The sequence below is a fragment of the Myiozetetes cayanensis genome, unplaced genomic scaffold, assembly GCF_022539395.1.
Source record: "Myiozetetes cayanensis isolate MyiCay16 unplaced genomic scaffold, myiCay2020 scf14, whole genome shotgun sequence".
Classification (NCBI taxonomy): Eukaryota; Metazoa; Chordata; class Aves; order Passeriformes; family Tyrannidae; genus Myiozetetes; species Myiozetetes cayanensis.
The window spans coordinates 12,817,770-12,832,291 of record NW_026087048.1 but is presented as its reverse complement, the minus strand read 5'-3'; the positions used below and the strand labels follow the sequence as shown (position 1 = coordinate 12,832,291).

General features: G+C 58.9%; 1 protein-coding gene and 1 non-coding gene across 2 annotated transcripts in view; both read left to right on the top strand.

Annotated features, from left to right (window-relative positions):
* The first annotated feature begins 104 nt into the window (after window positions 1–104).
* On the top strand, window positions 105–177 carry TRNAR-UCG (transfer RNA arginine (anticodon UCG)). Its single transcript has one exon. It is a non-coding gene; the product is annotated as a tRNA-Arg (tRNA).
* The window catches only part of LOC126636950 (translation initiation factor IF-2-like), a 46,256-nt gene continuing 31,852 nt past the window's right edge, over window positions 119–14,522 (top strand). The window contains exons 1-4 of the mRNA XM_050309739.1: window positions 119–521; window positions 2,513–3,511; window positions 4,637–4,789; window positions 10,869–11,122. Of these exons, the coding sequence (XP_050165696.1) occupies window positions 119–521; window positions 2,513–3,192 (1,083 nt within the window). The 3' untranslated portion in view covers window positions 3,193–3,511; window positions 4,637–4,789; window positions 10,869–11,122. The remainder of the gene's footprint in view (window positions 522–2,512; window positions 3,512–4,636; window positions 4,790–10,868; window positions 11,123–14,522) is intronic.

Below are 14,522 nucleotides of genomic sequence, written 5' to 3'. Positions count from 1 at the left end.
TTCCGGCCGCGCTGACGTCCCGTCCCGTCCCGCCCCCTCCCGCTGCCGGCCCGGCCCGCCCGGGATTCGCTGAGTAGGGCCCGCGGGAAGGCGGGAGTGGAGGCGGCCGCGTGGCCTAATGGATAAGGCGTCTGACTTCGGATCAGAAGATTGCAGGTTCGAGTCCTGCCGCGGTCGTGGTGCAGAGCCCTGTTGGCGTGGGGTGTTTTTTGCTCCGCCAGCCCGTGTCGTGGCCCCGCGGCTGCCGCGCCGCCGGTACCGGGATCACCGCACCCAGCGGTCGCGTTTTGCTCCTGTCTCCAACCGGAGCTCGGAAGAAGGCGGGGGTCGGCTGCCGGCACCACGAGCCGGGCATGGCGGCCACGGGATCAGCCCTCGGCAGGGATGGGAGTGGAGCACTCTGTCATCTGCGTCCCGCAGCCACACGAGCTCCATCCACCTCCTCGGCCCCGCGCCCGGCGTGACGAGATCAGCACCCACCGCCCTGGTCTCTGTCGTCCTGAAAGCCCCGAGCCTCACGGGTGGGTTGGGAACAGCGTGGGGACCAGAGTCTGTGGGGCCAGAGGTGAGAGCAGGGCATGGGGTGTACATGGGGATATCTCGGCCACTGGGGATGGAGCAGTGGCTGGAGAGGAAGGATGAGCACTGGGTGTGTGGTAATGGGCTGTAGGGTGCAGGGAATGGATGTGTATGGCACAGGGAAGGGGATGTAGTGCACAGGGAATGAGACAGAGGGTGAAGGGAATGGGATGTAGCGTGCAAAGAATAGGGTGTAGAGTATGAGGAATAGGATGCAGGGTGCAGGGTATGGGTTGCACAGTTCAGGGAAAAGGGCACAGGTGCAGGGAATGGGATTAGGGTGCAGGAAATGGGATGCAGGCTTTGGGGATAAGGCCATAAAGGCAGGGAATGAGATGTAGGGCAGGGGGAATGGGACACAGGATTCATGGAAAAGGCCACAGGTGCAGGTTATGGGATACAGGCTGCAAGGAACGGGATGCAGATGCAAGGAATGGGATGTAGGGTTCACAGAAAAGGCCACAAGTGCTGCACTTGTGGAATGGGATGCAGAGTGCGGGACAGGCATTTCAGAGCGCAAGGAAAGGGGTGCAGATTGCAAGGGAAGGGAAATAGGAAGTGCCGAGGTCAGGGCAGGTGAGTGCAGACTCCCTGAGCCCCGCAGGAGCTGTCCTGGCCGGGAAGGTGGCTCCTGGCAGAGTGCAGCCCGGCCTTGGCATTGCCTGGCGCTGTGCCAGGCCGGGCCATACCGAGCCGTGCTGGGCTATACCGAGCCGTACCGAGCCGGGTCGAGCCGGGCCGGGCCGCCAGGTGGCGCTGCGGCCCCGCCGGTGCCGCCCGGGCCGGGCCGGGCCGGTCCCCGTGGGGCCGTCGGGGCGCGGACACCTCTCCGGTCCTGTCCCGCTCCGCGCTCCCCACGGGGCACCGGGCAGGGGCACCGGGCACTGTGACCTCCCCTTCGCCCCTCCTGGCCCCTGCGGAACTCCAAACCTGGAGTGCGGCTCATCCCCAATGCTCCAGCTTCACACCACACTGTCCTTGTGGGTGCAGGATTGGGGAGGGTGGAGGGTGAGGAACCGCAGCACCCCGGTCTCCGCAAAGGCAGAGCCAGCATGGGCGCGGTGTGGGATGTAAGAAACGCACACGCACACAGTGAGATCCTGTGTTCTGCGGCTTTGAATGCGTTTCACGGCCCCCCCGGTGCACCCCAAAGTACCTGCTGACCCCCAGCCTAAGGTTCGATGGGGGGGGTTGTGCTTCACCCTATTTCACCCGGCAGCGGAAGGTACTCGCTGCCTGAGCCTGGCAGAAGCCGGCCCCGCATAGGATGCCTGTCCTCGACCACCTCCATACTGGGAACTTAAGGTTTCCCGGTCTTTCGGCGGGAGCTCGGGGGCGCGCGGGGTGCAGAGCCGGCGGGAGGGATGCTCCAAGGCTAGTGGTGCTCTGGTCAGAAGGGAAAAGCTGCCCTGGGACGATGCAAGGAAGGATTTGGGAACCCCGGGCTACGGGGTGGCTCTGGGGAAGGACCTAGGTGCACTTGTTCTCCCTTCGTTTGCATTATGTTAATGCCGATTTCTCTTATTTAGGGTCTTTTATCTACTTATTTTATCGTGGTCGAGAAAAATTAAATTAAAAAAAAATCCAAGCCCGCTGCATCACAAAAATTCCCCCTCTCTTCAAAGCGGAAATAAAAAAAAAAAATTAATTCTTCTCGAAATACTTCTCTCGGCATTGCCTTGGGGAGGGTTGATGACAACGAACTCCACTGCCTTGTCCACAGGCAGGACCGGGCCGGTGCTACCTATGTTTCACCCGGGTGCGGGCAGGGAGGGAGGTTCGGAAAGGCACAGCACCACTGTATTAAAAAAATCACCGCCATAAACAACCCGAAATAACCTCAAAAAGCCGCCGTTTCAGCAGACATGGCTGTAATGCATAAGTCGAAATGTGGTGTGTATAGTCTTTTTTTTTTTTTTTTCCCGTTTCCTAGGCTTTTTGTTTTTCTGTCTGTCTGTCGGGGAAGCATCCCCGTTTTGGTGCGCCCCGTCGGGGTCTGGACGGGAGGTGGGACATGAGACTTCACCCCCACTTCTTGGAGACCCCATTCCCCGCCGGAGAACTCGATGCTGTCGGTCGGCTAATGGGGCGGTGGGACTTTGTTTAACCCCGTTGCCCCCGGGGCCAGGGGTCAAGGGCTTCCTCTTCCCCCGGGACATGGCAGAGAGGCCGTCGGTCACAACACGAGGACCGCGGCGGGGAGGGGGATGTGACGGCCGCAATGTTCCCCCCGCCCCGCCGCGGCCCTCACGTGCGATCGGCGTGGGACCCCGCAAACCTTCATGTCTCCCCGGCATCGAGAGGCTGAGGAAGGCTCCAGGTGGGTGTTTTGGGGGAGCAAGGGGCGGTCAAACATCACCACGGGGCAGAGGGGAATGCGAAGAAGCGGCCCCTGCCCTCCAGCAACCCGGGCTCTGCCTTCCCCTCCCAGCTGGAGCAGGATGTTTTTGTCGGAGTACCGATTTTATCGGGGTTTCACCCCCTCCGTCCACAGGCAGAGATATCTTAGCTGCCCCCCGGAGCCAAGAAACGGGAGAGAAACGGGCAATTTTTATAGGTGACGTACGGGCTTACGTGAGAATCCGTGCCCAGCACTGCTCTTTTTTCTCCTGAAATAACCCTTCCGTGCAGCTCACACCCCCCTATTCCAGCTGGCACCCCCCTTTCAAGGCTGGGGGGGTAAGTCGGGAGAGGGGGAAGCGAAAGAGAAGAGAAAAGAAAAGCACTCCCCAACATCCCGCTCTTTTCCTGCTCGGGCAGCGAGCACCGGAGCTCCCAAAGTGAGCGGAGAAGAGGGCGACGGGAGACGGGCGGGAGCCGTCTCCGAGGTGGAGGGGTCTGGGGTGGGATGAGAATAGGGGAGGACCGTCCTTTTCGGGATCAAGGGAGAACCAGCGAAGGAAGGAGGCTGGCGGCACCGCGGGCATCCGAGGTAAGTCCCTCTCCTGCCCGCAGCGGTGGTACCTGAGCCCAGACGCGGCTGCGGGGGATGCTTTGAGGGTTCAAAGGAGCCCGATCCCGGAGGCATGCCCATCCCCGGGGCTGCTCCGTCCCAGCCAACGGGCCGGGCTCCGCGGGACCGGGGCTGCTTTGGCGGCTGCGGCTTCTGTGGAGATTGGTGCCGGTTATCCCGGCCCGGGGGCTGCAGGCAGCCCCTACCCCACGCCCTGCCCGCTCCCTCGGGGCTGGGCCGGGGTCCCCCCGGGCCGAGCAGCCCACGGAGCCCGCTCCCAGCCCCCGGGGCTCCTCCCTTGCGTGTCTCAATTCACTCAGGCTTGACTTGGCAATAAGCTCTCTCAATAGGGTGACAATAGAGCCCCGGTGGGACCCGAACAAAGAATTTGAAAGTAGTTAAATTGCAGGACACGTCCATCGCCTGGGTGCTTGAATTAAAAAAAAAAAAAAAAAAAAAAAAAAAAAAAAGAGAGAGAGAGAGAAAAGAAAGAAAAAAATCGGAGAAAAGAAAAAGGAGAGAGACTTTTCTTTGGGTTGGTGAGAAAATGCTCAGGGTAAAAGTTGGTTTGGCGTCTTCATTTCAGCGACAATGGAGCAGAGCTAATTCAATAGGAAACGCGGGGATTTTTTAATGAAAAGACCGCCGGGGTTACACCGAAGTTAAGCTCTTGTGAATTAATTATTAGGGCAAATAAACTGGGAGGGGGGGAGAGCTCGGGAGGGAGTGTTGCAATTTCTTAATATTCTCCTTTTCGTGTTTAACCACAATGCCATCAGGTTTTCGACTCTGGGTGAGCTAAAGGATTTCTTACACTCCCCGGGAAGAGGAGAAGACGCGCTTTTTTTCCCCTTTCTTTTTCTTTCCTTTTTTTTTTTTTTTAAATGGTGTTAATTGCTTTTAAAATAAAATACGACGGAATTTGGCAACGAGCTCCAGTTTCTGCTGGCGGTGGCGTTTGGGGTTGTATTTCCTTTCGTGGCAACTCGCAGATGCAAAAAGGAAAATAACGGGGGAATTTAAAAACATGAATGTAAAGGCGAGGCGGCATGTTCGGCTGTTGCAGATCTCTCGGGCTCGATCGGTTTATTTTTTCCTACATAGAAAACCTGTCTGGGGATCCCTGTGTATTCATCGGGGCGGCGAGAGACTCCCCAGAGCCGCTCCGGGGCATCGGTGGAGTGAATCGGAGATAAAAAATAGGAGCCAGGTTAAACGCAGGAAGGAAGAGGAGGAGAGGTCGGAAGCGAAGTAAAGGTGTGCCAGGAGGGATTGGGGTGGGGGTGGGTGTGTGGGGGGGGTTGTGTTTTTTGAGGGAGGGCTTTTTTCGCCTTACAGCAGAGGTGGTGCAGTGTGTGTGTGATTCTGTAAAGACGGTGAGGAAGGTAGAGGCGGAGGGGAGCGGAGCGGGGACGCTCTGGCGGTACCTGCGTGCCCTCGCCCGGGTCCCAGCTCGCTGCGGCCGCTGCGCTGCGGCTGTTGGGGCGAACTGGGCTCCAGGACTCGGCCTGTACTTCGGGGAGAGCATTGGAACGGCACGGCACGGGTCGGCCCGGCAAGGCTCCAGGAGGAACCCCTTTCCAGGGCCAGGGCTGCGGCCCGGAGACAGCCCGTGCCCGGGATCTGCCCGACGGCCTCAGGCGGGCTGTGCCGTGCCGGGCCGTGCCGAGCCGAGCCGTGCCAGGCACTCTCCGGTCCGTTCAGCATTTGGACAGCGGTGCGGGGCCGGGGAGGTGGCTGCGGGGCGCTGGGAGGTGCCCGGGGCGGCGGAGGGCAGGGGCGGTCACAGCTCTTTCTCTATCCGCCGTGACTGGGGGCTGTTCCTCAAGAGAAAGGGGCACCGCCACCATGGGATCGGGTGGCGGGGGTGGGGGGCCAGCTCCGGCTCTTCCCCAGGAGAAGCGCTCCCCGGAACCGGGACCAGAGTGGGGTGCCCGGCGGGGCGGCCAGGTAAGCCCCGTTAGGCCCGAGGGAGTGGGCGGCAGAGGGGCTCACCGGGGGGAGGGGGGGTACATGGCCCCCCTCCCCCGAGCAGCCCCATCCTCGGCGAGTAATTAAGGGGTGAGGCGGAGGGGCTGCGCTTTCTGCTCGGCGGAGCCTGCCAGCCACCAGCCCCCGCCGCCACCGCCGCCTTCCTCCCGTCCTCCTCCTCTCCCCCTCCCTCCCCCCGCCTCCTCCCCTCCCCCTCTCCCTCCTCCTCCTCCTCTCCGCCATGGTTGGAGTGAATAGGCGGCTGCCGGGCTGACGTCAGTGCGGGCAGAGCCTGCCGGCGGCGGCAGCTCGCGGCCAGCGAGCCAGAGCCGGCACCGGCAGCAGCCGGGAAGACACACGGAACGCGGGCAGAGCCGCCTCCGCCGCCCCCGCCGGTCCGCGCCCGGGGCTGGGGGCTGCGGGGGACACCGCTCGGCCGGGGGCAGCCCTGCCCGCCCCTCCGCCCGCCCCGGGGAGGGGAATGGCCCCACAACCCGCTTCGCCCGCGGACCGCCGTCCTGCCCTCCGCACGGCAGCAGAGTGAGTGTCGCGGCCGGGCATCGCCGCCTCGGCGGGGCGACCCCGGGGAGGCGGGAGGGCGCGGGGGGAGACGTTTGCTCCGGGGGGGACACACCGGCTGCCGGAGGGGGAGGAGGGAGGCAGGGAGAAAGGGAAGGGGGAGACGAAGTTGGGCCGGTCCCCGCCGGCAAGTTGGGCGCCTCCAGGTGCCGGCACCACGCGGGACCGGGACCGCCCCGCGCCGCACCGTGACCGCGGCTCACCCTTCGCGGGGGACGAGTGGGAGACACGGGGGACCTTTTACTGCCGGGGACGCGTTTGCTCTGGCAGCCTCTCCCTGTCTGCCCGGGACATTGCAGCTCGAGAGTAGGGCCCGGGGAGGGCTGAGTCCCGACGGGGCGGCAGGGAGCCGGGGCAGAACGCTGCCGGGCTGCTGTCGAGGTGCCCCCAAACCTCCCCGTTCGCCGGCCGGAGAAGCTGCTCCGGACAAAACGCCTTGATGAGGCCGAGCCTCCCCGGGCATTCAGGCTTTAGGCCGTGAGAGAAATCTCGGGTTCCCTGAGAAGTTCTTCCTCCCGATGCAGCGGGTGGTGCTACTGGGCCTGTTTTTCGTGGGGAGGAGGGGGGTACCGGGGCGTCTCGCTCCCCTCCTCGGAATTACCGCCGAGGAGCATCAGCGTGGCTACCGCTGCTCGTGCACGGCTTCTGGTGCTGAAGGATTTATTTCATTTTTCATTTGCTGTTTCCCTTTTCTTTGCTTTTAAAAAAAATACATTTTATTTCATTTCATCCCTGTTTATTATTATTTTATTTTTCTTTCTACTTTTTTTTCTGTTTGTTTCGAATTTTTCTTTTTTTTTTTCTTTTCATTTTTTTCTCACATTAATTTTTCCCTTCTCCTCCCTGCCTTCCCTCGAATGCTTATTTCCTTGGGGTTTTTTGTTTGGGTTTTTTTGGTTTGTTTTGTTGTTGTGGGTTTTTTTTTTTTTTTTTTTTTTGTTTTGGTTTGGTTTTTTTTCCCGTATCACCCTGGAAGTGAAACGCATTTTAGGCCTCAGCCTTAAGGAAACCCGAATCATAGCAGTGCAGGTGGCCTGAGAGCCCGTACTTGGCCGGATCCCCTCGACGTGCCTCCACCCCCGGCCCCCGGCCTCGCAGCACCTCGCCCCGCAGAGTGAGGAGGGTCCGGGACAGTCCCCGCTTGGGTTCCGGCCCCGACGGCCGGAGAGAAAAGAGCAGCCGGGGGTGAGACGCCGCCGCTTTGCCTTTTCGGCGCCGGGGCTTGCTCAGAGGCGGCTTTTAATTGCTAAGCAAAGCGACGCGTTTCCCTCACGCCCGTCGGGAGCTGCCGCTTCTTTGCCAAACCCCGATGGTGGAGGGAAAAGAAAAAAAAAAAAAAAAAAGAACACAACCCCCCCCCCAAAAAAACCAATTAGGAGAGGATGCAGCTCGAGGAGGCGAGGCGCGGGGGGTTACTCCAGGTTGGCTAAAAATAACTTATCCTAATTAAAGAAAAGTGACGTCAGACGTGAAGGACGTAGAAGAGGGGAAGGCAGCGGACTCGTTACTGGGCGATCACGTTAAATAATTCAGGGGTGGCCCGGTGACCGGGCTCTTCCGAGGTGCGGCCGACGGGGCCGCCGGCCTTGCCCGGCGCGGGGTCACCCGAGGAGGGAGCGGGCGCCGGGACCGTCCTGCCCGCGGGTGGGCGCGGAAGGCCCGCGGGGCGCCGGGGCCGGTGCAGCACCATGGCCAGAGCCACGCCAACACCGCCGCCCCTCCCCGTCCCGTCGGGCCGCCCGCGGCCGAGGGTTGTTTCCTCTCGTGAGTGCGAGCAGAGGAAGGACGGTCCCGCGGTCCCTACGGCCCGCGTGGGCGACCCAGGTGAGGCAGGACGGGGCCTGGCTCCGGTCGATGCCCACTGCAGCCACCGGAGCTCCGGAGCACGGGCAGCCCTTGCCGATTCCTCCCCAAGATGCTCGCTAGTGCTTTGCCCTGTGTCAAGGAGCCATTTTGTAGGCATCCTGCTAAAACTGTACCAAAAAAGCGCCCCAACCTCTCCTTCCCCCTCCGCAAAAAAACCCCGTAAACCCAACAAAATAGAAAAAACAAAACAAAACAAAAAAAAAAAACACTCCACAGCAAACAAACAAACAAAAACCCTTACAAAACCTAAAGCCTAAAACCAACCAAAATACTCCAAGAGCCAGGTATTTTCTCCTAGGTGCTGGGGCTCTGCCTGCACGGAGAGGGTCAAGGCGAGAGCTCCGAGCAGATCAAGGCATTGCCGAAAAGGATCAGGGAAAAAATATTATCCGATATATTTCCTCCAAGAAAATCACCTCCTTTGACCGGCAGAGAGAAGGGATCCCGTCTCCAACCCCGAGCAGCCCGGCGAGGTGCGGTGGTTCACCCGCAGCATCCTCGCCTGAGCGAGACGGCGGCCCGGGGACTCGTCGCGGCGGGCGGGAGACCTTGCACGGCGACAGCCGGGCAGAGCTGCGGCTTAGCAGGGCTGGCTCTGCCCACCCGGCCCCCCTAGCCGCTGCCGCAGGGGCGGTGGGTCTGGAGCGGGGCCGCATCGCCGCCAGAACGGCCCCAGGAGCGGGGGAAGCTGCCGGCTGCACCCCAAGCTACTCCCCGCCGCCGGGGCCCCGCGGTGAGTACGGGGGCCTCCTCCGTGGGGGAAACCCCTGGGCCAGGAGAGCCCCCCGTGCCCGCTCGTACCGTCCCTGCGCCCCCGGGCTGCCCTCGGAGGCAGTGGGGCGGACGGGCACCTTCCCCCGCCCCAGCCGCGAGCACACTGACAGCAACCACCCTAACAGCAAAACCGATAAATTAAGAGAAAATCCAAGGCCGGAAAATTAAGGAGATCCTATTCGTGGCAAATTTTTTTTCCCCTGTCTCCGGGGCAGATTAAAATAAACGGCGGCCAAAACCCCTCCCGAGCGGCTCCGGGCCGCGGGGAAGGCACTGAGGGGTTGGGGACGAAGAAAATATTTCTCTCCACCTTCCCCAGCGCCTTCGGGGCGGCCGGAGAACCCCCAGGCCCGTTTCTCGTTAGGGAGGAAGCAGGAGGGAATCTGCAGTTCCCGGGAGCAGGGCAGGGGCGGCCGGGCTCGCCTGGGCGTCGGGATCAACGCCGGCTCGCAAAGGGCTGGCAGCCCTCGTCCTTTAGCTTTTAGCCTGATTGAGATGGTAGATTTTATTTATTTAATTTTTAATTTTTTTTTTAAGGGAATGGCGGGGAGGGGGAGGGTGGAGAGGCAGAAATAAATAACCCGAGCAGAGCTCGCCGGGAGCCGGAGCCGGCGGGACCGGCAGGCAGCGCTCTGCTGCGGCTGCTCCCGCCGCGATCGCTTCGTTTCGCGGATCCCTCGTTTTGTAGCAGGTCACATTTTACCCTTGCCCGGGATTTAAAGAAGGCGATGTTCAGAAGCAGAGATGATTACAATTTTAATTTTAATTTATTTTTTTTTTTAATGAAGAGCAGGTCAGTTAAACACCCCGCATAATTATATTTACCTCCTGGCATTTTAATCTGATTATTGATGCTGTTATTATTTGTACGTGCCGGATTCGCCGCTACACGCATATCGCGTTACGAATCTGTGCGGGAAATAGCAGATCGTGGAGGCGAAATAATTTAAACGGAGGGGAAACGGGGAACAGAGGGGATCAGTGGGGGATAGCGGGTGCGTCCCCAGCCTCCGGGACACGTCTCGGGACGGGCGGGCCACGCGTTTGGCTGCGCGAAAAGGAGCCCTTCGGGCTGCCCCCAGGTGCGGAGACCGGACTGGGAGGGCATTGTTTGGGGAGGAGAAGATATGAGGGAGGTGCGCTGAACGTGGGAGGGCAGGAGGGGAGGAGGGCATGGCTGGGAGAGGGAAAAATGGGAAAAGGGAGAAGTAAAGGGGTCGGGTGTAGGAAAAGAAAACGGACGAAAAGGGAAAAGGTGGGGAGAAAGGAAAGGCCAGGGAAAGAGAGAGACTAAAAGGGAGAGAGGAAGGGGGGAAGAAAAAGGGAGAGAGGGGAAAGGGAGAAGGAGAGAGGAAAAAGAGAGAGAGAGGAAAGAAAGAGAGGGGAGTGCCAAGAACAGGGAGAGGGTAGTTAGTTGCAGGTGCAGGGTCGTGCAGGAGTGGGTGCTGCCCGCCTCTCCTGCTCCGCTGCCGACCCCGCGGAGCTGCCACGGGGGCACGTCGGGGTGGGAGGAGGTGGGGGGTGCAGAGCGACGCTCGGCGCAGCCCCCCGGCACAGGCCGGGCGGGAGGAGGGCGGCCAGTCTCGCCCGGTGCCGTGTCGTACCGAGCTGTGCCGAGCCCGCCCCGTCCCATCCCATCCCATCCCATCCCATCCCGAGCCGCTGGAAAGCCCATCCCGTCCTGGAAAGCGCGGGAAAGGGGGCGCTGATTTAAATGAGGGCCAGGGGATTGGCTGGGCGCGGCGTGACGTCACTTCCCAAAGGGGGCGATTACCATGCGAGGGGAGTAGAAGTTGGGCAGCGGGGCGGGAGCGCGAGTGGCGCTCGCCGGGCCGGGCCGGGCCGGCGGGATGGGCACCGACGGGCTCGGATCGGCCACCGCGACCCTGCCCTGCCTTACCTTGCCTTGCCTTGTTTTGCCTTACCCTGCCCGGCCCGGCTCTGCTCGGCTCTGCTCGGCTCAGCGCAGCCCGACCTGTCTCGGTACGGCGCGGTTCGGCTCCGAGCCCCCGCGGCAGCCCGTACGCCCGTGGCTTTGCCCCGCTTCTCGTCCTCTCCGCTTCGTGTTTATCTTACTCTCTCTTTCTCTCTCTCTCTTTTTTTTTTTTTTTTTTTTTTTAAATGTGTGTGTGGTTCCCGGTGGCAGCTCCCGGCCGCCCTGCCCCGGCCGTGCCCGCACCCTGGAGCGGACGGACGGACGGACGGACAGACAGATGGCCGGCATCCCCGACGGAGGGATGTTTCTGTCTTTGGTTATCTAGCTGTATGAGTGTTGTGGAGCCATCATAAAGCTAGATAACCGAAAGTAGAAATGACTTCCAGACCTGCTCGCCCGGGGGAAGCGGCCGCACCAGGACCGGCGGTGCAGAGACGGCCCGACTCGCCGCCCTGGCGCTCCAGGTAAGGGCTGCGGCTCCGCGACCTCCCCGTCGGGCCGCTCCGGGCAACCCGGGGCTCCATGGCAGCAGGCGGGAGGGACGGAGACAGGGGGGTGAGCACTGCACCAATTCTTCCATTGCCAAAGAAACCCGGGGTTTAACTGTTGGTTAAACGCACCTCGAAATTCACTCCTAGGCTGCGGGGTGTCGCGGCTCTAGGAGTATGGAGAGAGAGCGAGAGCCCTCCCCCAAAAAATCCTCCCCCCATCCCAGCCTACAGGTCAGACCTCGAAAACCCGCAGCTTTTGGGTATTTACCCTTCTCTCTCTCTCCCTCTCTTTTTTTTTTCGGCTTTGGATTTGATCCTGGCCTCCCTTTGGAAGGTCAAGTTGGTGATAATGTGACCACTTTTCTTGCGCGGTGGCTGTTGCTTTTGTCTGTAGCTGCGGGGGGATGCCCGGGGAAGGGGTCCCGCTGCTGAGTGCACCCCTCCGGCGTGCAGCCTCCCGGCCCTGGGGCTTCTTTGGGAGCCGAGCGCTTGGCAAGGGACAAAGCCTGCCTCACCTCCGCTGAGAGCCCCAGAAGTTGAAACATAATGTGTATAACAATGTCTGGCAAATAATAATAAAAAAAAAAGGGGGGGGGGAGGGAAAAAGAAAAGAAAAGAAAAGCAATTGGCACATCTGCATTCCGTTCCCATGGCGACAGAAAGCACCGCGCTCTCTGCCGAGCCTTCCCGGCACGTTTTCCCAGCTGGCGTGGGGCGAGCGCCCCTGGCCGGGGCCGGGGTCTCCCGGGGCCCCCGGCACCCTGGGGCAGGCCGGGGGGCATCGCCGCCAGCCCCTGTCCCGGCGCTGGCGGTTCGCATCCCGCAGGGATGATCCCCGCCCTGCCGCCAGCCCACGCGGGCCGTGACAGCTCCGGGAAGGCTGCGGAGAAAAATCTTCCCGTGACTGGGGTTACGAGTGGGCTGTTTGCTGGCCCTCTGCCCTCCAGGACATGCTGCAGGAGACTGGGGAGGGCTGGGGAAGGTGCTGCCGCGTTCCCACTGCTCGGCGAGGTGGAGTGCGGGTACCCTGCCACATCCTTTTCTCCGCAGCGGGCACCCCTTGCCGAGGGAAAGGGTGGCACAGCAGGGCCGAGCCACCCGTACCCACCGGCGTGCAGGGATGGCGAGAGGTGGGAGCCCCCCCGCACCTCGGAGGCAGGTTTTCCACCTTCTCTTGCACGGGGTAATGGCGTCAGATGCCACGTAGGCCCGCAAAGCTAAATATGCCTGTGCACCCTTCCAGGGCCAGCAAAGCACCGCCATAACCACAGTAAGGAAAAAGGATCTCAGCCTGAATTTGGCTATACCAGGAGAAAGAAAAGTTCTGAGGAGCTGTTATTATATATTCTAATGAGAAGTCATTGGAGAAATTAAAAAGGGCAGAGAAAGACGAAGATGCCAGCACTAATTCCGCAGGAAGCCTCCCAGGGAAAAGGCTGTGTGAGTGTGAACGCTGAAAAGCATGAAGGCCTGGAATTAGACTATCATTTAGAAAGCGTTACTAATCCGAAGTTACAGCAGTAATTCCATGATTTGCTGGGTCCCACACGCAGCGCCAGAATTAAAGATACGGATTTTCTAGAAATGTAACTCAACTGTGGCACCGAGTCTCGGGAAGATCCGAATGAATCATTCATTCCAAAGGCAGCGAAAGACGTGTCATTAAGAACCATCCTCCTTCTCTCCAGCCCATCTGGAATATGTATACTCGATGCAATCCCAGAAATTGTGGAAGAGATTGGAGGTGGGGAGGAGGGAATGTAGTCCTTTCCCTCCTTTATTATGTTGGTTATTTTTAAGAAATAATTTTCCAATTATTTTCACAATATTGTGAGTGGCGCTCAATTCTTCTCCTATTTATTTTTTTCCCCTTTTCGTATGCCAGCATTGAGTCAGGTGCAAGCGGTTTCAGTGGAGATGCTTTAAAACTAGACTGAACAAAGCAGGAGGGAACTGAGCAAGGTGGTTGATGAATGCATTTATTCCGGAGTAATGATTTGATGGGGGATGGAGGAAAGAAACATTCAAATTCCTAATGAATATAATTCAGGAGGAATCATTCAACCAGCGTGTTAGAGAAAATCTGTTTGGTGGGAGTGTTTCTGCACTGGCAGAACCCAGGAGGTATTTCTGTCCCTGGCTTTTGTAATTGCAAAAGGTGAAAATATAAAAAGAGGATCTGAGGAAAAAAAATATACACACATATAATAAATGTCTTTGTGTGTGTGTATATAAATACATATATATATATATAATTTCATGAAATAAAATGCAAGTGTGGAAATCTGTGTCTACATGAGAACTCTTACAAAGGATTGATGCAAGCTTTTTCACCTTGCTATTTGATCAGATGGTCAGAAACCACCTTTGACTTCTCCTATTTTTTTTTCTCCTCAAAATCGCCTGTTCTGAGCTGATTTTTCAGGTATTTTCTCAGGCTGTGGACTTGGTTCACTTACCCCAGAGCAGTGTTCCCGAAGGGGATTGAGACAGGGACTGAGCGATTTGGCCTTTAGTGTCCGAGAGAGAAATTACAGTTGAATTTTTTCCTGGTGCTTAAATTCTTCACTTTTGCCCCCGTTGTTGACATGAACCCGCGGGCGTTTGGGGGAGGTGTGGAGGTGGCACCCCCTCAGTTAACGAAGGAGGTGGCAGTGAGTGATGGGGGACAGTGGCACGAGAATCCCCAGCTCCTGTGCGTGTGGGTGGAGGGCGAGCAGGCAGATAAAGCCCCTCAGAAAATCCCTACTTGTGACATACCCGCTGCATTTAGAGAGTCCCTGGCAGCCCACCGACAGGTCTCTGCTTCCTGTCTTTTTTTTTTTTTTTTTTTTAAGTGCCATGGTGGAAGAAAGGTCCATAAGGGTCCATCCTTGGACCAGGGATGGATTTTGGCTACACATGGTTCCCTTTGTGGCTCAGCCTTTTGCACTGTTCGTGTAGCTGTTGGCTTTGGATGGATCTTTTCCCCTGCGTAGCCAAAACCCAAAGGGAAGGTGTCTTTTTGGGCTGTGCTGAGAGGAGAGCCCACCAACGTCCTGGCATTCCCGACTCTTTCTCTTCTCAGTGGGACTCTCCTGGTGGAGCAATGGGATGCAACATAGGCCAAACATGGGTGAGGTTCCTGGAGCTGGGCCGTGATGTCTTTGTTCTTCAGGCAGAGGTGGGGATGGGCAGAGGGAGACAGAAGGAGAAGAATCAGTGTGTGCCATTGGGGGATAAATGGAAAATATAATTTGTGGGTTTCACCTTGGGGAAATGATGCTCTGTGGCATTGAGTGCTCCAGCTCATGATTTCTGATCTTTTCCTAAGAGTTGGCCACCATGCAGGAGGTTTGGCTCAAGGCATGAGGTGAAGGGGGTTTGTACCAGA